The 22,055-nt window shown below is 36.0% G+C and overlaps 2 protein-coding genes across 3 annotated transcripts in view; both read left to right on the top strand.

Annotated features, from left to right (window-relative positions):
• BBS7 (Bardet-Biedl syndrome 7) overlaps positions 1–16,904 on the top strand; it is a 58,959-nt gene extending 42,055 nt beyond the window's left edge. The window contains exons 16-20 of one of the 2 annotated variants that reach the window (XM_058293193.2): positions 12,091–12,200; positions 12,320–12,423; positions 12,556–12,679; positions 14,481–14,626; positions 16,841–16,904. In XM_058293193.2, the coding sequence (XP_058149176.1) occupies positions 12,091–12,200; positions 12,320–12,423; positions 12,556–12,679; positions 14,481–14,614 (472 nt within the window). In that variant the 3' untranslated portion in view covers positions 14,615–14,626; positions 16,841–16,904. Of the gene's footprint in view, positions 1–12,090; positions 12,201–12,319; positions 12,424–12,555; positions 12,680–14,480; positions 15,990–16,840 lie in introns of those variants that run through there. The other variant, XM_004474669.5, reaches the window with a different exon arrangement.
• Positions 16,693–21,951, top strand: CCNA2 (cyclin A2). Its single transcript, XM_004474674.5, has 8 exons — positions 16,693–17,010; positions 17,815–18,058; positions 19,036–19,148; positions 19,337–19,560; positions 20,193–20,400; positions 20,641–20,754; positions 21,195–21,328; positions 21,623–21,951. The coding sequence occupies exons 1-8, from the start codon at positions 16,810–16,812 to the stop codon at positions 21,669–21,671; spliced, it is 1,287 nt and encodes a 428-aa protein (XP_004474731.1). The 5' UTR covers positions 16,693–16,809; the 3' UTR covers positions 21,672–21,951.
• The last annotated feature ends 104 nt before the right edge of the window (positions 21,952–22,055 follow it).

The raw sequence follows: 22,055 nt of genomic DNA on the forward strand, positions 1-22,055 counted from the left end.
GGAAGGAAATGTAGGGAAACATCTTAGAGACCTTTTGGCAGATGGTGGTTTCTTGGACCTTATACCCAAAGCATGCACAACAATGGAACAAATAGATAAATGGGATCTCCTCAAAATTAAGCACTTTTCAACCTCACAGAACTTTGTCAAAAGGGTGAAAGGCAGCCAACTCAATGGGAGAAAATATTTGGAAATCACATGTCCAATAAGGGTTTAATATCCATGATATATAAAGAGATGCTACAACTCAACCATAAAAAGACAAGACCTCATTAAAAAATAGGTAAAAGACTTGAATAGACATTTGTCCAAAGAAGAAATACAAATGACAAAAAAAAACAAAACACACACACACACATGAAGAAATATTCATCATTACTAATGATTCGGGTAATGCAAATCAAAACCACAATGAGATATCATTTCACACCTATCAGAATGGCCACTATTAAAAAGACAGAGAACTACAAGTGTTGGGGAGGATGTGGAGAGATAGGAACACTTATTCACCATTGATGGGAGTGCATAATGGTTACAGCCACTGTGGAGGACTGTTTGGCAGTTCCTGAGGAAGTTGAATATAGATTTGCCATGTGACCCTAAAATACCTCTACTGGGTATATACCCAGAGACCTGAGAGCAGTGATATAAATATATATCTGCACACTGATATTCATACCAACATTATTCATGATTGCCAAAAGTTGGAAACAAGCCAAATATCTATCAGCCAATGAATGAAAAAATGTGGTGTATTCACACAGTGGAATAGTATGCAATTCTAAGAAGAAATGAATTTCTAAACCATATGACAGCATGGATGAACCTGAAGGACATTATGTTGAGTGAAGTAATCCAGACACAAAAAGACAAATTCTTTACGATTACGTTACTGTGACCTAAATATATTGTGTAACATATTGTATGGATTCATGTATATAAAATGTAAATATAAATCAGTTTATAAAGATGAACTGATTCATGGTTATGTGGGGTTAAAGAAGGCAAGCTAAGGGGTGTGGAGTTTTTCTTTTTGGAATAATGAAATAATTCTAAACTTGTGATGTACAAAGTTGTGATTACACCAAAAGCCATTGATTATTCACTTTAGATAGGTTGTATGGTATGTAAATATATCTCAGTAAAACTGCTTAATAAATACATAAATAATTGCACTAGAATAGCCAGAAATAGCAGCTATGTACAGCAGGGGAAACAGAGATTGAAAGATGAAGAATTTTCTTTTTTTCTGTTTTTGTTTATTATTATTATTAAGAAATAATGAACATGCTCTAATAATGGTTGAAATGATGAATGCACAATTATGTGATTATACCAGATACTGCTGATTGTACACTTTGGATGAATTGTATGCTTTATTAATATGTGTCAATAAAATTGATTTGTTAAAAAAAAAGTTCTTGCAGTAGGCAGTAGTTTCTTAAACTTTGAACTTTGGGTTTCTTAAAGCCAAAGCATGTGCAACAAAAGAGTAAATAAATAAATGGGTCCTCCTCAAAATTAAAACACTTTTCCACCTCAAAGTACTCTGCCAAAGGGGTGAAAAGGCAGCCGACTCAATTGTAGAAAATATTGGCAATCATATATCCGATAAGGGTTTAATATCCATGATATATAAAGAGATGCTACAACTCTTAATAAAAAGACAAACTACGCAATTTTAAAATGGCTAATAGACTTGAATAGGCCTTTGTCCAAAGAAGAAATACAAATGGCAAAATAAATACATGAAAAAATGTTCAGAATCACTAGCAATTAGGGAAATGGAAATCAAAGCTATGAAATACTAACACCTCTGAGAATGGCCACTATTTTAAAAAGTTAGAAAACTGCAAGTATAGGATGGAATGTGGAGAGACAGGAACCCTTATTCACTGTTAGTGGGAATGAAGAATGTTAACTACCACCATGGAGACTATTTGGCAGTTCCTAAGGAAGTTGAATATAGACTTGCCATGTAACCTGGCAATACCACTTAGGTATATGCCCAAAATAACTGAGAGCAGTGACACAAACAGACATCTGCATACCAACGTTCATAGTGGCATTGTTCACAATTGCCAAAAAATGGAAACAACCCAATTGTCCATCAACTGATGAATGGATAAACAAATTGTGGTGTACACACACGATGGAATATTATGCAGCTATAATAAGAAATGAAGTTGAGAAGCACATGACAACATGGATGAACCTGAAGGACATTACGTTGAGTGAAGCAAGCCAGACACAAAAGGACACTGTATGAGGGAAGCGGACTTGGCCCAGTGGTTAGGGCATCCGTCAACCACATGGGGTTTGAACCCAGGTTCAAACCGCGGGCCTCCTTGACCCATGTGGAGCTGGCCCATGTGCAGTGCTGATGCACGCAAGGAGTGCCCTGCCATGCAGAGATGTCCTTCGCATAGGGGAGCCCCACGCGCAAGGAGCGCACCCCGTAAGGAGAGCCACCCAGCGCGAAACAAAGTTCAGCCTGCCCAGGAATTGTGCCGCACACACGGAGAACTGATGCAGTAAGATGATGCAACAAAAAGAAACACAGATTCCTGTGCCACTGACAACAACAGAAGCGGACAAAAAGAACATGCAGCAAATGGGCACAGAGAACAGACAACTGGGGAAGGTGGGGAAGGGGAGAGAAATAAATAAATAAATAAATACTTAAACAAAAAAACACTGTATGATAATGAACTAAATATATTGTGTAAACTAATGGAGTTAATCATTAGAATATAGGTCACCAGAAAATAGAGTGAGGGTAGAGAATGGAAAATTGATGGTTAATCTGTACAGAATTAGTAAAAAGGTTATTTATAAATCTTTTGATATGAATAGAAATGGTGGAAGCACATCATAGTGTTTGTAACTAGCGGTGCTAATATATGGGTATGACAGTTGAAAGGGGAAGTCTAAGGTCATGTGTATTACTAGAAGAAAAGGTAAAAAAATGTAACATGGGACTGTATAACACAGTGAAACCTTATGTGAAATATGAATATGGGTAATATTGCAAATATGTCTGTTTTTACAAAATATAAATAAAAATAAACTAGAGAGACTGAAACAAAATAGCTATGTTTGGCCAGCGAAACAAAGATTGAGAAGTGATGAGTATTTTTTGTTTATTGTTATTATTATTGGAATAATGAAAATGCTCTGATTGAAGTGATGAATGCACAACTCTGATTATACCAGATACCATTTATTGTACACTTTGAATGGATTTATGCTTTATTGATTTGTTAAAAAAAGATCTTTCCAAATTTTCCTTATGATTTCTTCTTTTTCCATTGGTTGTTTAAAAGTGTGTTAACTTCCACATATTTTTAAATTTTTTTAGTTCTCCCACTGTTACTGATTTCTGCCTCATTTAGTTGTGGTGGTGATGATGAATTACATGATTTCAGTGTTTTTTATTTATTGAGACTTTTTGTGATCTCTATCCAATGGCCTTTCCTAGAGGATGACCCCTGTACACAGAAGAATGGATATTCTGCTGCTGTTGAGTGAAGTGTTCTGTATATGTCTGGTAGATCTAGTTGGTTTAAAGTATCAAGACTTGTTTCCTTATTTATCTTCTGTCTGGTTGTTCTATCCATTATTGAAAGTTGTGTATAGAAATCTTCTGTTAATGTATACTTGTGTATACCTGTCTATTTCTCTCCCACATTAGTCCATATTTGCTTCATCTATTTTGGGACTCTGCTATTATGTGCACATACATTTCTCATTATTATGTCTTCTTGTTGAATTGACCTCTTCATTGGTAAGTAGTGACCTTTTTTGATCCTCGTGATAGTTTTTGGCATAAAGTCTATTTTATATGAAAGTAGTATAGCTACCACAGCTTGTTTTGTTTTTTGCATGGAATATTTTTTCCAACCTTTCACTTTTAACCTACTTGTTTCTTTGAATTTAAGGTGAATCTCTGGTAAACAGCGTATAGGATCATACTTTTTATCCATCTCCCAATCTCTGCCTTTGCTGGAGAGCTTAATCCATTTACACTTGAAGTAACTATTGACAATGCAGAACTTTCTTTTGCAATTTTGCTCCTTTTGTTTTTTTTTTTTAAGTCTCATACCTCTTTTGTCCCTCAATTGTTCAGTACTGCTTACTTTCACTTTTATTTGATTTTTTGTAGTGAATCATTTTAAGTCCCATCTCACATCTTTCCTTATATAGTTCCTGATATTTTCTTTGTGATCATGATGTGGCTTACATTTAACATCCTAAATCTATAACAATCAATTTTCATTTGGTACCAACTTAACTTCATACTGGGGAGTGGATGTAGCTCCAGTGGTTGAGCATCTCCTTCGCCTGTACAAGGTTCCAGGTTTGATTCCCTGGTACCTCCTAAAAACAAATGAAAAAACCAACTTTTGTTGAGGAGTGGATATAGTTCAGTGGTTACGCACCTGCTTCCCATTTATGAGGTCCTGGGTTCAATCTCTGGTACCTCCTTAAAAAATATAACACACATACAAGTTCCTATATCCCTCCATTCCCCAACCTTTTTGTTTTACTTCTTACAGATTATATCATTATACATTGTGTTCAAACCATTATACATTTTCATTTTCAAACCTGTAAGAAATAAACAGTGGCGTTACATTCCAAAAATACGATACAATACTACTGACATTAACAATTACCCATTAGGTTACGTTTATCAGAGATCTTTATTTCTTTGACTAATTCAGTCTACCATCTAGTCTCCTTCCTTTCAATCTGAGAACTCCCTTTATTATTGCTTATAGGGCAGATCTAGTGGTGACGAACTCTTTCAGCTTATATCTGGGTATGTCTTTATCTCTACCTCATTTTTGAAAGACCGTTTCACCAGATATAAAATTCTTAGTTGGCTATTATTTTCTTTCAGCACTTTAAATATTTCATCACACTGCCTCCTTGCCTCTGTGGTTTTTGAGGAGATATTAGCACTTAATTTGATAGGTTTTTTATCGTGATCCATTGCTTTTCTTCTGTGCTTTCAGAATTCTCTCTTTGTTTTGGCATTTGACAGTTTGGTTATATTATGTTGGAGTGTGTTTGTCTTCAAGTGTATCCTGTTTGGGGTTCGTTTGACTTCTTCAATGTTGTGGTTGGATATATGTACCACAGAAAAACATGTTCTTAAACTTACTCAGTTCCTGTGGTTGTGGCCATTGAATTGGGACTTTTTGGTGAAGTTACTTCAGTTAAGGTGTGGCCCACCTCAGTCCAGATGGGTATTAATCCTATTACTGGAGCCATTTATAAACTGAATAAAATTCAGAAAGATAGGAGAGAAAGCCACAGAAAGCAAGAAGCTGATGGTCACACTGGAACCCAGAAGAAAAGGGAGAGGCCACTGTGTGCATTACAGTTGTGATAGAGGAGACCAGGCCCACGGATGACTGGCAGCTAGCCCAGATACCAGTCTGCAGGAAGGAAGTATTACCTACGTCGGTTTTGACATGATTTGGACTTTTTCCTTATCCTCAAAACTGTGAGCTAATAAATTCTCACTGTTTAAGCCCACACATTGCATGGTATTTGCTTGAGCAGGTAGAAAACAATAACAGATTTTGATACTGAGAGTGGGGTACTGCTATTGCAAATATCATTTTAAAAATATGGAAATGGCTTTAGAATTAGGTAATAGGTAGGGGCTCTAAGAATTGTGAGGAACTTGACAGGAAAAGCCTAGATTGCTTTGAAGAGACTGAAAGTAGAAATATGGGTGCTAAAGGTATCTTTTATTTATTTATTTGGTAGAGAAGTTGTTGATTTACAGAGCAATCATGCACAAAACACAGATTTGTCATATACGACCCTACTACCAGCACCTTGAATTGATGTGGAACATTTTTTGTCATTGATGGTAGCACTTTTATAATTGTACTGTTAGTTAAAGTCCATGGTTTACCTTAGGGTTCACTGTGTTGTGTAGTTCCATAGATTTTTAAAAGAATTTTACTCTGGTACCATATATATACAATACAATATAATATTTTTAATCATATTCAGGTATATACTTCAGCACTGTTTTTTGCATTCATATTGTTGTGCTACCATCACTGCCATCTGCTACCAAAACATTTCTATCATTCCAAATAAAACCCTGTACATTTTAAGCCTTAACTTTCCATTCCCTATCCCCACCCCATCCCCTAGTAACCTGTATTGTAGTTTCTATAAGTTTACTCAGTCTAATTGTTTCAATTTAGTGAGATCATACAATATTTATCATTTTGTGTTTGGTTTATTTTGCTCATTATGATGTCTTCAAGGTTCACGAATATTATTGCATATATCAGGGCTTCATTCCTTTTCATGGTTGAATAATATTCCATTGTATATATGAAACACATTTTATTTATCCATTTGATGAGCACTTGGGTTGCTTCCATCTTTTGGCAATTGTGAATAATGCTGCTATGAATATTGGTGTGCTAATATTCAAATCCTTGCTTTCAATTCTCTGTGGTATGTATCTAGTAGTGGGTTTGCTGGGCCATACTTTCTGAAGAACTATTAAACCGTCTTCCACAGTGGCTGCACCATTTTACATTGCCACCAGCAATGAATGAGTGTTCCTGTTTCTTCACATCCTCTCCAATACTTGTTATTTTCTGTTTGGGTTTTTTGTTTTTGTTTTTGTTTTTTTAATAGCAGCCATTCTGGTGTGAAATGGTATCTCATTGTGGTTTTAATTTGCGTGTCCTTGATGGCTAATGATATTGAGTATTTCTTCATAAGTTTCCTGGCCATTGGTAAATGTTCTTTGGAGCGATGTCTGTTCAAGTCTTTTGCCCACTTTTTAATTAGGTTGTTTGTTTTGTTGTTAAGTTGAAGTATTTTTTTTAAAGATACTTAGATTGCATAAATGTTACATGAAAAATATAGGGAATTCTCATATGCCCTGCTTCCTACCCCTCCCACACTTTCCCATCTTAAAAACATCCTTCATTATTGTGGTACATTTGTTACAATTGATGAACATATATTGGAGCATTGTCACTAATATAGATTATAGTTTGCATTATAGTTTATACTCTCTCCCACACATTTTTTAAGTTATGACAAGATATATAATGACCTGCATCCTCACTGCAGCATCATTCAGGATAATTCCAGTGTCCCAAAAATGCCACCATATTACACTTTTTTTTTTCAAAGATACTTAGGTTACATAAATATTATATAAAAAATATAGGGGATTCTCATATGCCCGCTCCCCAAAGTATTTCTTTTTATATACTGGATATATTAATCCTTATAAAATATGTGATTTCCAAGTATTTTCTCCCATTGTGTATGTCACTTTTTACTTTCATGTTAAGTCCTGTGAGATACAAAAGTTGTTTTATTTTGATGAGGCCTCATTTATTCTTTCTTTTCTTGCTTATGCTTTTGATATAAAGTCTAAGACGCTATTACCTAACATGGGGTCCTAAAAATGCTTCGCTATATTTTCTTCTAGGAGTTTGATAGTTCTACCTCTTATAGTTACGTCTTTGATCCATTTTGAGATAATTTTTGTGTATAGTGTGAGGTAGGAGGTCCTCCTCTTTTTTTTTTTCAGATGGAGATCCATTTTTTCCCAGCACCATTTGTTAAAGAGGTTATTCTTTCCCCATTGAATGGTCTTTGCCCCTTGTCAAAAATCAGTTAGCCATAAATAAATGTGAGGGTTGATTTCTGACTCTCAGTTCTATTCCATTCATCTATATGTCTGTCCTTTTGCCAATACCATGCTATTTTGATTACATGGCTTTGTAATAAGTTTTAAGATTGGGAAGTATGAGTCCTCCAACTTCATTCCTTTTTTTCTACATGTCTTTAGCTATTCAGGCCCTTTACTTTTCCATATAAATTTGATGATTGGCGTTTCCATTTCTGCAAAGAAGATTGTTGGGATTTTGTTTGGAATTGTTATAAATTGCTTTGGATAGTATTGACATCATAATGATATTTAGTCTTCTAATCCATGAACACAAAATATCCTTCCATTTATTTATGTCTTCTTTGATTTCTTTTAGCATCGTTTTATAGTTTTCTATATACAAGTTCTTAACATCCTTGGTCAAATTTATTCCTAGATACTTGATTCTTTAGTTGCTGTTTTAAATGGAAATTTTTCCTTGCCTTCTTGTTCTGATTGTTCATTACTAGTATATAGAAACACTACTGATTTTTGCATATTGATCTTGTGCCCCACCATTTTGCTGAATTTATTTATTAGCTATAAGAACCTTGTTGTGGATTTTTCAGGATTTTCTGTATATAGGATCTTATCACTTGAAAGTAGGGAAAGTTTTACTCCTTCCTTTCCAGTTTGGATGCTTTTGGTTCTTTTTCTTTCTAATTGTTCTGGGGGGAGCTTCCGGTACAATCTTGAATCACAGTGGTGACAGTGGGCATCCTTGTATTGTACCTGATCTTAAGGGAAAACTTTCAGTCTTTCGCCATTGAGTAGGATGTTAGCTGTGGGGTTTTCATATATGCCCTTTATCTTGCTGAGGAAGTTTCTTTCTAGTCTTAGCATTTTAAGTGTTTTTATCAAGAAAGGGTGCTGTATTTTGTCAAATGCCTTTTCTGCATCAATTGAGATGATCATGATCATGTGATTTTTCCTTCATTCTATGAATGTGGTATATTACATTATTTGATTTTCTTATGTTGAACCTACCTTCTATACCAGAGATAGATCCCACCCTATCATGGTGTGTAATTCTTATATTATGCTGTTCATTTGGTTTGCTGGTATTTTGTTGAGGATTTCGCATCTATATTCAAAGAGATATTGGTCTGTAGTTTTCTTTTCTTGTGGTATCTTTATCTATTTAATATGATTTGCACATGATTTTGACTTTTTCCTTATTCTCAAAAGATTGAGAATAAGGTTCTATTGTTTAAACCAGTTCATTGCATGGTATTTGCTTGAGCAGTGAAGGAAACAAAATCAATTGTGTATATTCATACTTTTCATTAATTTTGGGAAGTTTTCTGCCATTATATCTTTGAATATTCCTTCTGCCCCTTTCTCTCTTCTCATTCTGGGACTGCCATTATGTATATATTGTTATGCTTGATGGTGTCCCAAAGATCTGTTAGGTTCTGTTTGCGTTTCCTTCTTTTTCCTTTCTGCTCTTCCTTCTCAATCATTTCACATGTCTTCTCTTCAAGGTCACTTTTGCCAGCTCATATCTGATCTTGATGCCTACTAAAGAATTTTTTAATTATAGTCATCTTCAATTCCAGTATTTGTTTCCTTTTTAAAAATATGCAGTGCTTCATGAATTTGCATATTGTTCATTCACTGTTTTCCTGATATACCTTTAGTTCTTTTGTTGTGTTTTACTTCAGCCCTTTGAGCATATTGAAGATCATTTTTTAAAAGTCTTTGTCTTTTATATCCAAAGTCTGATGTACTTCACTGATGATTTCTTAAGTTTTATCTTGTTTCTTTGGGTGTGCTGTCATTTCCTGTTTGTTTGTCTTTTAATCTTTCAGTGTATGGTATTCATTTTAATATTTTAACATGTTCAATCTGGAATTTAGTCTCTGAGCTGTGTATTCCTTAAGTTTGTATCCAGCCTGTGATATGACAGACACTTCCTTGGGTGCCAGGAGCTAACAAAAACAAATACCTTTCATGGTCTTTGCAAATTAGCTTCCTTTTGGCTAGTGCTCTGCTTCAAAGTTTAACTTTCCTCTCAAGAAGATAAGCTGAAGGCAAAAGCTTCGGCTTCCTTCTGATCAAGAGTTCCATCCTGGTCATGTGCTTCTGACCTTAGGAACTCCCAGTTTATAGGGACTTACCCCACTCAGCTAACATGGAGGTGAAGAAGGTCAACCACCACACCAGGAGCCAAGAGTGCCTACAACTGAAAGCAGAATTGCATCCAGCATCCATCTGGAATCTAAACCCCCTCTTGATATAGATGTGGAGTGGACACAACCATTCTAAGGTCCACTGGATGGAGGAATAGAGTATGGATTAGAGTAGACTTACTGATATTCTATTCATGAACTATTGTGATTAGTAATCAAAGAAAATGTGGCATTGGTGTGGAGAAAGTGGCCATGGTGGCTGCTGGGGGTAGGGAGTTGGAGGAAGAGATGTGATGTGGGGGCATTTTTGGGGGTTGGAGTTGTCCTGGGTGGTGCTGCAGGGACAATTACTGGACATTGAATGTCCTCCCATGGCCCACTGGGTGGACTGTGGGAAAGTGTGGGCTACGGTGTGGACCACTGACCATGAGGTGCAGTGGTGCTCAGAGATGTATCCACCAAATGCAATGAATGTCTCATGATGATGGAGGAGGTTGTTGTTATGTGGGGAGGAATGGGGTGAGGGGGTAAACAAATGGATAAACAAAACAAAACATAAAAAGAATGTTCCCTCTGCTCCTGAGTGCTCTGTTTAAATCTGGAAGTTGTTAATCACATGCCCCAGACTGCTTCTATTTGATTCTTTCTCACACTGCTTTAGCTGTCAGCAAGCTCCTTCTACACAGAGGGCAACTTAAGTTCTGGGAAGGTGAGCCAGAAAGAAATGTCCTGATTGTCTTCATGCTGCCACCCAATACATTGGCAAGACCTCCAAGCACCCCAGTGTACACATAAGAATTACTTTGGTCTCTCTAGAACAGGGCCAGGGACCGATAGTGAGAGTGCAGGCCAGCTCCACACCACAGGGAAAGGGGTTCAGGAGAGGCCAGCAAGGATACCAGAAGTGTCTCCTGTTTTTAAGCTGTGTTTTCTTGTTTTGGCATTCACTCTGTAACTGCAACCATCCAACTATTTTCTCAAGTTCTGAGGAAGGTGGCTCTGCCACGTTTTGCTAATTGTTAAAATATTCAATGGAGAAACAGAACCCTGTAGCATCTTATGCCACCATGTTGGTCAACCAGAAGCACTGAATAAATGTTTAATAAATATCTGTTAAGATTAAAGACTAGTAAAAATCTCATAATTTCTAAGACAATATTGGGATAAAATAATAAGGGTATGTTATTCATATTTTTAGAAAAAGTAATATCTACAGCTAGTCAAAATAAATGATTTGTGTGTGTGTGAAACCAAATAAAAAGAAAATATTGAATATAGGAAAGATAATGTACCTTAATTAGGAAACTTTTTAAGTAACCATAAAAAGAAACCAAAGTTAAGCAGACTTAACAACAACAAAAAGTTGAATTTACTGGTTCACATAATTTAATAGTCTAGCAGTAATCTGCCTCAGGTACAACTGGATCTCATAGTATCAAGATTTTATCTCTTTCCATTATTCAGCTCTGCTTCAGCCTTTCCCATGTACTGGCATAATGACCACCAGCAGTTCCATCTAGCTTTATGTCTTTTCAGCCTCTGTGAAGCCTCTCTTTCCCACTAGTGTCAGTAAAACTCCCAGCATTGTATATCATTGCCCAACCCTGAACCACTGTTGTCATGGGGTTAGAATACAGTACTAAATGACTCCTCCTTATACCCCAGAAATGGGGTTGAGGCCAGTGTCACTAATACCAAATGGACGGAGAAGGGAGAGAGAGAGAAGAAGTGGTACCCTAAGGAAAAATAAGGGTCCTGTGACTATAAGAAGTGGCAGGGAAGGCTGGGCATAGAGATGAGAAGAACAGCAAATGTTACTCTTTCAGGTTTCATATCAGATTTCTTTTAAGGATGATGCATATAGTCATGTCACCAAAGTACAGTTATATGTAAATAAGCAATTTATTCTAAATATATTTTACATGTAAAAGGTTAGCATTGTAAATATTAGTGAAAATAAAGAAAAAAAATCTGTACTTCAAATGAAGAACTTGTATAAATTGTCTTATCTTTAGGAAGCTTATATCTAGCATCTTTTGTTTAGCTTTATAAGTAGGCTCAGAAGCTGCATTAATATAGCAGTAAAGGGTTTCATGTTTAAGCTTATATTCATAATTAGAGATAAGCATATTAAGAAATTTAAATAAAATCAAGTCAGAACACTAGGTTTTAGTCTCAAACTATGTATTTACTGGACCACTTCATTTTAAAGCTCTTCTTATAAAATATATATTAATTTTATAGAAAAGGAGAAGGAGTTTTTAAATCTGACAACATTTCTACTATATCCATCCTGAAAGATGTGCTCTCTAAAGAAGCTACAAAAAGGAAAATCAGCCTCAACATATCATACGGTAAAAAAAAAAAAAGAAAAAAAAAAGAATCATTCTTTCTGTTTTTTGTCATTGCTACAATAAAATAGATTTCATATCAAAGTGACTTATCTAATTGTGCCTGGCTCACCTCCTTCTAGAGATAAACGAAGTATCAGTCAAACACACTTTAAAGCTAATTCACCCAAAACTGGAGTACCAGTTGCTTTTGGCTAAGAAAGTGCAGTTAATTGATGCTTTAAAAGTAAGTATATTTATCATGGACTCATGACCATTATTTTATTGTTATGGGATTTTAAAAATTGCAAATACTTTCATGTTATACTTGGATTGAATCTTGAACATTAAGGTGCTTTTGTTTTTTATTTTACATAAGGAATTACAGGTTCATGAGGGAAATACAAATTTTTTGATACCAGAATATCGCTGTATTCTAGAAGAGGCAGATCACCTACAGGAAGAATACAAAAAGCAACCTGCACATCTTGAAAGACTCTATGGTTAGTGGACTATTTTAGAATACCTTGCCCTCTCCACTTTTTTTCTTCTTTTGTCCATGTTTATTTTCATCTGACTATTTGCAAAGGATTGCAACAGTTGTAAACCAGTAATAACCAGTTTATAACACAAAATACTTCTATATTTTTTCAAGTTTGTTTTAATATTTAATATTTTACTTGATAAAATATAAGTAAAAATTAAAAGCTAAATAAATATATAGTGATGAATTAATCTGTATGTAAGAATATATTTGGTATAAATGAATGTAACCTATAGAGAATTAGAATTTAGGCTATATTTCACACAAATATTTTCAGGTTTAGTGGTTATTGTGAAAAATATCAAAATACAGCATGTAATATTTTTAGGTAAAATTTAATAAGGGATATATATATAGAAACTATAAAGCTACAGGTCAAAATCCGTTTTGCTTTATTGATAAGAAACTGAATATTTCACAAATTGTATTGAAAGAAAAAAGAGAAAGTGAGGGAAAATGGAGAAAGAAAGAGTTTACAGAAAACAGTTTTGTTAAAGATCTTTGCATAAGACCTATTGTGTACAGGACACTTATTTATTTATGCCATCTTCATAATCAGTTGGGATATTTAATCCTTACAGTGCCTCTGTAAAGTAGTTATCTTCTGTTTTTCAGATTCTTTAACAGGAATTTGAGATTAAAGAATTTGTTGTCACATAGTTAGGGGCAGAGCCTGCATTAGAACCTTCTGGCTCTAAAATGCATACCGTATTATGCCACATCTTGCATAGTCAGTATAGAGTTAATTTGGCATCATCAGTCCACATTGATTCTCAAGCCTATATAATCAATTTCTTATTTCATACCCAGAGATTTGCTCACAAAGTATAGCATAATAGTTATAAATATGTCTTAATGTTTATTATTAATATATGGCAAGCACACCATCTTTAGCCTTACAGAACCTTATGAGATCAGTGGTTCAGATGCATCATCTCTTGTCACCAGTTCCAAAATCCAGAAAGCTTTGAAAACCAAAACTTTTTTCCATAAATCACTTGGCAACAAAAACTGACATGATCTGAATTCATTTAATGACAAAATCTGACTTGAATGACATGAGACTATTTATAGTTTTCTCTACTTAGTCTGAATATTTATCCAAATGTTTTATTGTGGAAATATTACTATTTTGTTATTGGATACTGCCACTCTCTCCCCTTGGATTATTATGTCATATACAGTATATGCCTTTTATTATCTTCCTAAAATATGAAAAATTCTGAAACACATCTGGCATCAAGCATTTCGGATAAAAGATTGACAGCTTGAATGATTCCTTTTTTAGATGAAAAATCTCAGAGGTGAAATAATTTGCCCAGATCTTTGGACACAGGATTATTTGCCTTCAAGTCAAATCCCTAAAATGATTAACATATAGGTGGGATATTTTAATTCAGATAAAGCTATTAGGAACAGAATCTGTCTACATTATATCCAAATGGTTTGCTTAGTGGGAAAAAGAAACCATTTGTAATGTTATATGTACAGCTATCAGTTAAAAAATGGCCAGCATTTGTCTAAATAACTTTTAGCCAGTTATCACAGTTATTAGCCAAATGATTTATATCCTAATGCCGTAAAATACCCCAAAAATACATTTTTCAAAAAGCACCAACCCTTTTAGGTTTGTGTATGTTAAGTAATAGAGTGACATTTGCTTAGAGTGCTTTGATTCTCAAGCAACCACTCACCTTCATTAAATCTGTTTCATTAAATAGAACTAATAAATCACAGGAAATTAATATTGTTTTTTATAGGTATGATCACTGATCTTTTCATAGATAAGTTCAAATTTAAAGGCATCAATGTAAAAACCAAAGTACCTCTTCTATTGGAGATTCTGGACAGTTACGACCAAAATGCATTGATTGCTTTCTTTGATGCTTCATGAAATATAAACAAGGTAAAGTCCCAAAGAATTGGTCTGTTTAATAGAAAAATGTTAAAACAGAAGTACAAACTAACTGTACTTTTATTTCAAATGTTTTTTGATACCATTTAAAAATATTTGACACATGACTATTTTTAGTAATGCTTTTATTTTTTGACAAGTGAAACTTTTAAAAATAGAGAACTTTTATTTTTAAAACAGTGAAATGATTAAAGATGTTAATGAATTTTTGCAATGGATGTTTTAATTTTTAAATTGAGAAATATTTGGAAAATAAAAATGTAGTCGAATGTTAGCAAACAAGAAACACACACCCATATATATAAGTAAACTGCTTTACAGTTTTAAAAACATATTTACATACATTACTTCATTTGATCTTCACAAGAGTCTTGTAAGTTTCTCAAAGCACATAAGGAAAACATTATTAATGACTTTAAGTGGCACAAGGTTAAGAGGGCATGCTATTAAAATTTGAATCTAGGACAATAACCCACCATCTGGCACCTGGTTTGTGTCCTGGTTATTATGCTGTGAATTAGTGGAAATAACCTACGAATTATTTTCTTCTAGCTGTTGAGATTGTTTTGCTCAGATTTCTCTCTTGCTTGGGAATGTTTGGTGATCCATGCTGAAATTCTTGTGTTGGCTCAGTGCTTAACTTGTGGCCAGAGAAATGAGCAGTTTACACAGGTTAGGGGGCAGGGGACTCAATTTGATGTGCTGTAACCCATCAAGCTGTACAGTTGTACTGCATTCTGCAAAAATAGTGACGGCATCTTAGATTACCTGCGCTAGAATCACTAATTTTCCTTTTTTATAATATATGAATGAAAATGTAATTTTAAGGATACTTTTTTTTTTGCTAATCCTAATGTAAATTTGGTCATTTTCAGGAGGATATTGTATTTAACAGTTTGTTTTAAAATGACAAAGATTTTAATGGTAAAGAAAAAAGCTATCCTTTGTTTTCAGGAATGGCAGACTCATCAATTTGTCAGAAAACAATAATACTCAATTATATACCATGATATTTATTAGTTATTTGCAAGCTTCGTTATATATTAAATGTGAAAATTTGTTGAAGTCACATATAGCTGAGAGTTTTAATTTTAATAAGGTCTTATTGTTTTTTAGTATATTTTAATAGTCTTCATTTCTAAATGGAACGTATCTAATAGCTAAGTCGTTAGAATTTCACTATTTTCTATTGGCTGTCTCAAGGACACTGCTTGGGGGAAAGTGGATAAAAATGAATGACTTTCTAGTAGAATTTATTGTAGTACCTTTAGTATATGTTATAAATATCAACAATACTTCTGTGGCACTTCAGATTAATTATCTTCACTGGGAAAAATAAAAGCATAAGATACAATCTCTGCCTCGTGAATAAACATCTAAAGGGCAAGTTGACATCATAGTCTGCTATCGCTAGCAGCAGCGTGTTAAATAATTCATGCACATTATTTTATTTAATCCTGACGACAAGCATATGACGTGTAGACATTATTACCTATTTGCAAGTAATTTTTTAAAAAATAAAGAGACATTGAATAACTTAACTAAAACCATCAGGCAGAGTCGGAATTTGAACCTTGGAGGAAAGTCAAGCCAATTGGAGGCCCCCAGGCTATAAACTGGAGCGGCCCACTAATATTGCTCATGTTTATCTCAGCTTATCCTAAAAAGCTTAGAGACAGCACTTGCCTTGAACCACCGCCTATTGCCCCAGTTTAAAGCTACCAGAAACTCGGGCACCGCCCTCTACCCGCACCCTGCGCAGGCGTTTTTCGCTCCCGCTGCCCTTCCACGTCTCTCTGCCCCACCCCTGCTCGTTGGCCTTCGCGGCCGCCTTCACTTGCTTGCGACCGTGTCGCCTTAGTGACGTCAAGGGCCTCGACCGCTTTCATTGGCCCATTTCAATAGTCGCGGGATACTTGAACTGCATGAACAGCCGCCGCTCCGGCGGGCTGTTCGCTTCATCTTGGAGGCTTTCTTGCTCCTCCACGCCTGGCATTACCTGCCTGCGCATTTCGTAGCCTCCTCGGTCCTACGCGAAACCCTGCCGAGTGAGGGCGGGCGGGCGGCTGCGGCTAGAGCGTTCCTCGGCGGGGTTGGCTTGACCGGTTGGTGGGGCGGAGTGCACGCTGCTTGGCGCGGCAGGCTGATCCCGCCGTCGGCTCCCGGGAGCAGTAATGTTGGGCAACTCTGCGGCTCGCGAGGCAGGCTCGGCGCCGCTAACGCTGCAGCAGTCGGCTCTCCAGGAGGACCAGGAGAACATCAACCCCGAGAAGGCGGTGCCTTTTCAGCAGCCGCGGACCCGGGCAGGGCTGGCGGTGTTGAAGGGGGGGAACCCGCGAGGTGCAGCGCCGCAGCAGAGGCCCAAGACGCGACGGGTAAGAGAATGGAAATTATCTGTTTGAGAGTGATCCCGGCGAGTGTGGGGCTTGGGCTTAGCAGGCAGAGAATGGTGGCGAGAAAGCATCGTCTGGACTTTTAAGTGGGCTTGCGGGTCTAGTCCCCTTGGTCCCAGGTTTTCCACCGTGTGGGATGTCACGGTTGTAATCTATCCCATTACTCATAGCATTACCACCCGCGCAGCTCTGTGCGTATACTGCCAACCCGCTCTACTCGGAATATCTTTCTGTAGCTATTCCGGTCAAACCAAGCCCTGCCACATGACTCCGGCTTTTGCCTGGCTTAGCGCTGCTTTCCCCTTCCCCCTCCCCCCAACCCTAGGCACTGCTCACTGTCCCGGACCCCCTCCCCACTAATCATCTGGTTAAGAGCATGCCTCCACTTAGGAAGGAGTATAAAAATACTTAACTTTTGGTAAATTCCGCCATTTTGGCCGAATTTGCCCTGTTGCTCCACCCTGGGGCGAAAGGGATAACCAACACATTTTCCAACACTTCCCTAAACTTGTCAGTTTTCGGCCCTCCACTCACCCACCCATCTTGTGGCCTTGATTAGTTTTGTACAATTCCATTTTTCCATTGTCTTTGCAGGAATGTCTGTTACAAAGTAGATCCATCCCTCTGTATTTGTCCATGCAAACTATTCCTTATCTGGTCTTTGCTCTGAATAGTTTAATTTTCCTTATAGAGTATTTGGAGTAGAAGTAAAGCTTGAGACTCATAAGGGGAAAAAGGGAAAATTCCATTTAACTTACTCAAAGTCAGTTATTAATTTCTTTTTAGGTTGCACCTCTTAAGGATCTCCCTGTAAATGATGAACATGTCACTGTTCCTCCCTGGAAAGCAAACACTAAACAACCTGCATTCACCATTCATGTGGATGAAGCAGAAAAAGAGACTCAGAAGAGGCCAGCGGAATCTAAACAAACAGAATGTGAAGATGTCCTGGCTTTTAATTCAGCTGTTACTTTACCTGGACCAAGAAAACCACTGGTACCTCTTGATTATCCAATGGATGGTAGTTTTGGTAAGTTTTAAAGAAAATCTGTATCAAATCAAGGTAACTATAATAAGTTGGATTAATAATCTAAATTTTGAGATATTATCTTGCCAGGTCCTTTCTATATAATGTAATAGGAGCTTAGAAAGGGTGTGACTTATCTCATATTTCACAGCTAATATGTGACCTATTGACTGACAACAGGACCCAAGTCCTTCTAATCAGATACTCCTTCCAATATACTGGCAAACACATCAACCTAATTAGATCTCAAACACATTATATAATCTGTCCCTGGAAAAATTTATGTGGTTGGGAGAGTAAGTTATCAAAGGTTAATTTATGGGGAATGGAGATAGCTCAAATGGTTGAGCACCTGCTTCCCATGAGAGGCCCAGGTTTGATCCCCCATACCTCCTAAAAACCAAACAAACGGGAGGAAAAAAAAGATCATAGAACTTTTTTTTAAAAAGGTTAATTTAAATGACAAAATGACTTATTGACTTGTAGTTTTACCTCTTTGATATGCCCATAACCTAATTTTCTCATTGCTTGTTAATGAAACCCTTTAGCCCTCATTCTAGTTATTGCCAACTGCACCGTGAAAATGTCAGACTCTGTTGTATGCAAGACTTTTAGGGGAAAATCCTAAATCTTATCTCAATACTTGGATTTTAAGTGCTGTGTCCTAACAGAACCCTTTATTGCCATTTGTTCCCATCTCTCATGGAAGGTGAATTTAAGATACTAGCCAGAAATTCATTTTTCTCTTAGTAGCCTATCAATATTTCTTTTTCCTCATTAGTTCAAATCATTCCAAACTTAAGTGGACAGAGGTACTAAAAACCAGAGTGAAAATATGTAATTTGTCACAAGAAGCCCTTTTTAGTTGGATGAAATAAATGCTTTAGTGTAAGAGATTGCTGTCCAGGCAGTTACTTTTAGCTATTCAATTAAATAGAAACTCCAACAATTAATTTACCATATTGGTCAAATTTTCCCAGAGTCACCACATACTATGGACATGTCAATTGTTTTAGAAGATGAAAAACCAGTGAGTGTTAATGAAGTACCAGACTACCATGAAGACATTCACACATACCTTAGGGAAATGGAGGTAATAAAAGCTCTATCCAGTTCTGTATGACATTACTCATTAAAAGTGGCTAAATTGAGACGATAATGTTTAACAGCTAGTGAATTACTCTTAACGCTGTTTCTGGAATAAAGTACCCTTGTTAATGGTAAGATAATCTAATTACGTTTTAACACTATATTATACTAAGTTATTTTTTTTCTCAACAGGTTAAATGTAAGCCTAAAGTGGGTTACATGAAGAAACAGCCAGATATCACAAATAGTATGAGGGCTATTCTTGTGGACTGGCTAGTTGAAGTAGGAGAAGAATATAAACTACAGAATGAGACCCTGCACTTGGCTGTGAACTATATTGATAGGTTCCTTTCATCGATGTCCGTGTTGAGGGGGAAACTTCAGCTTGTGGGCACTGCTGCTATGCTATTAGCTTCGTAAGTACAGCTTTATTTGTTGGGTTGAATGCGAATAGTACCTTTCTGAGTAGGGAAAAAATTGTCATTTTTCAGTGTGGCATTCTAACAGACTACACAAGGCAGAGTTAGTAACTACTTTAATTGTGGTGGCATGGGGAAGGGAGAGATGAAACTATTTTCTAATTTAGAACATTGATTTTCCCAGATCTGGATTCCTGGCTTGAACAGAGCCTGGCTACATCACTAGGACTGGATTACAAAGTTAAAAACTGGATCTCTCTATATTAAGCGTGCTTTCTGGCATATAAGCAACATCTTATATAAAACTAAATTTAATATAAACCAGAATATAAAATGTTTTCTTAAGACTTGTATTTCCTAAATTTTCATGTTACTTTGAAATCTAGCATTTGTTCTCATCTTGGGAAATCTTAAGCATCTCGTTTTTTCCTTTGACCAACACTGGGAAAGATATTTCAAGTCTCTTACTGATCTGGGCCTTTTAATTAACAATTAGTTACCCAGTCTCTGTTAGAAAAGATGGGAAACTGTGGGTTTTGGGCTCATCCCATATATATTCTTTTAATGGGATTAACAAGCTTGTTTCTCTTTTAAAAGGACAGATTACTTGAATCTTTTTCTCATTGTAGAAAGTTTGAAGAAATATACCCCCCAGAAGTAGCAGAGTTTGTATACATTACAGATGATACCTATACCAAGAAACAAGTTCTGAGAATGGAGCATCTAGTTTTGAAAGTCCTTGCTTTTGACTTAGCAGCACCAACAGTAAATCAATTTCTTACCCAGTACTTTCTGCATCAGCAGCCTGCAAACTGCAAAGTTGAAAGTTTAGCAATGGTAAGTTATTTCCATTTTGTTGAACTAAAACTCTTAGGTGACAACTAGGGTCAGGTTCTAGTGTCACTGTAGAGCTTTTGTCTAGAGTTAGTATTCCAGGTACAGACTAATGCTACGGGATGGAAGAACGCCTGCCACTGGCGAAAGACTATATATATGAGAAAATAGTAAGGATATGAAGTCTTGGAAATGGTAACTAGAAGAGCTGTTTTTAAGAAGTATTGGTTTTTTTCATTCCAGTTTTTGGGAGAGTTAAGTTTGATAGATGCTGACCCGTACCTAAAGTATTTGCCATCAGTTATTGCTGGAGCAGCCTTTCATATAGCACTCTACACAGTCACTGGGCAAAGCTGGGTATGTATTACATTGTCTTCACATATCTACTTTGTGACTGAAATACTGCCAGTTAAATAGTTGTTTTATAGAACTGATGATTATCTAGATGTACTGACATGGAAAAACTGTTCAAATAAATACATTATTTAAATCTGTTCATTTGTTAGGCAGAAAGCTTAGTCATAATTAAGCTTTGAGAGTGTTTAAAATTTTATTTAAATAAAAATATTGAAAATGTAAAAAAATAAATACATGAAAGGTATGCGTAAAGAATTGGGGCCATATGACCTGCTGCTGATAAATGGACCAATCAACATAAAAAAGATGGAATGATGACCTGAGAAAACAGGTTAGTACTGAAATTTAACATAATGGGAGCTTAATGCCAACTACTAACTCCTGGTGTTTAGTGCCTGTTGCTACAAACAAAACTCATGGTTCTCTACTTCCTTCTCTAGCCTGAGTCATTAGTACAAAAGACTGGATATACCCTGGAAAGTCTTAAGCCTTGTCTCCTGGATCTTCACCAGACCTACCTCAGAGCACCACAGCATGCACAACAGTCAATAAGAGAAAAGTACAAACATTCAAAGTAAGAATTATGAGTAGATAAAAAAGTTTGCTTTCCCAAATAATCTATGATCCAGAGATTCTTGACATTTTAAAATTTAATCAGCCCAGCCTCCTTAAGGAATGTGGGTAATGCTTTCAGCTGTGCATTAGGGAAAAGGGGTAAGGGATGTGCATATGTTTTGGCAACTAGATAATGAATCATTAACTCAATCATAAAGACAGAAATGGCATTTTTGATCTTCCACTATATGTATTATTCCATGATCTCTTTAATCCAGTGAATGCTTATAATTTTTTTTCCCCCTACTTACAGGTATCATGGTGTTTCTCTCCTCAACCCACCAGAAACACTAAATATGTAACAGTGAAGAGACTGCCTTTGTTTTCTAAGATGTAAATCATTCAAAGTATATGGTGTACAGTTTTTTATCTTAGGTTTTAATTTTACAATCATTTCTGAATACAGAAGTTATGGTCAACTACAAATTATGATATCTATTACTTTTTAAATGGCTTTAATTTGTATATCTTTTGTACATGTAACTATCTTAGATATTTGGCTAATTTTAAGTGGCTTTGTTACGCTAAGTATTAATGCCAGCTATCAGGATAATTATTAATAAATTGATTTGGAAAGCTTGATTTGTAAGTCATTTGATTTGAGGTAAAATCTTTCAAGTTTCACTTCACTGAGAAAAATTAACTGATTACTGTAGAATAGGGAGTGGGGAGGTAAAGGATAAAGT

Source organism: Dasypus novemcinctus, chromosome 1 (assembly GCF_030445035.2).
Source record: "Dasypus novemcinctus isolate mDasNov1 chromosome 1, mDasNov1.1.hap2, whole genome shotgun sequence".
NCBI lineage: Eukaryota > Metazoa > Chordata > Mammalia > Cingulata > Dasypodidae > Dasypus > Dasypus novemcinctus.

Bases quoted from the DNA above. Each gene is read 5' to 3' on its own strand.
- CCNA2 (XM_004474674.5), top strand. From the start codon at position 16,810: ATGTTGGGCAACTCTGCGGCTCGCGAGGCAGGCTCGGCGCCGCTAACG. The intron at 17,011-17,814 runs GTAAGAGAATGG...ATTTCTTTTTAG, and splicing joins AGAGGCCCAAGACGCGACGG to GTTGCACCTCTTAAGGATCT. The intron at 20,755-21,194 runs GTATGTATTACA...TTCCTTCTCTAG, and splicing joins CAGTCACTGGGCAAAGCTGG to CCTGAGTCATTAGTACAAAA.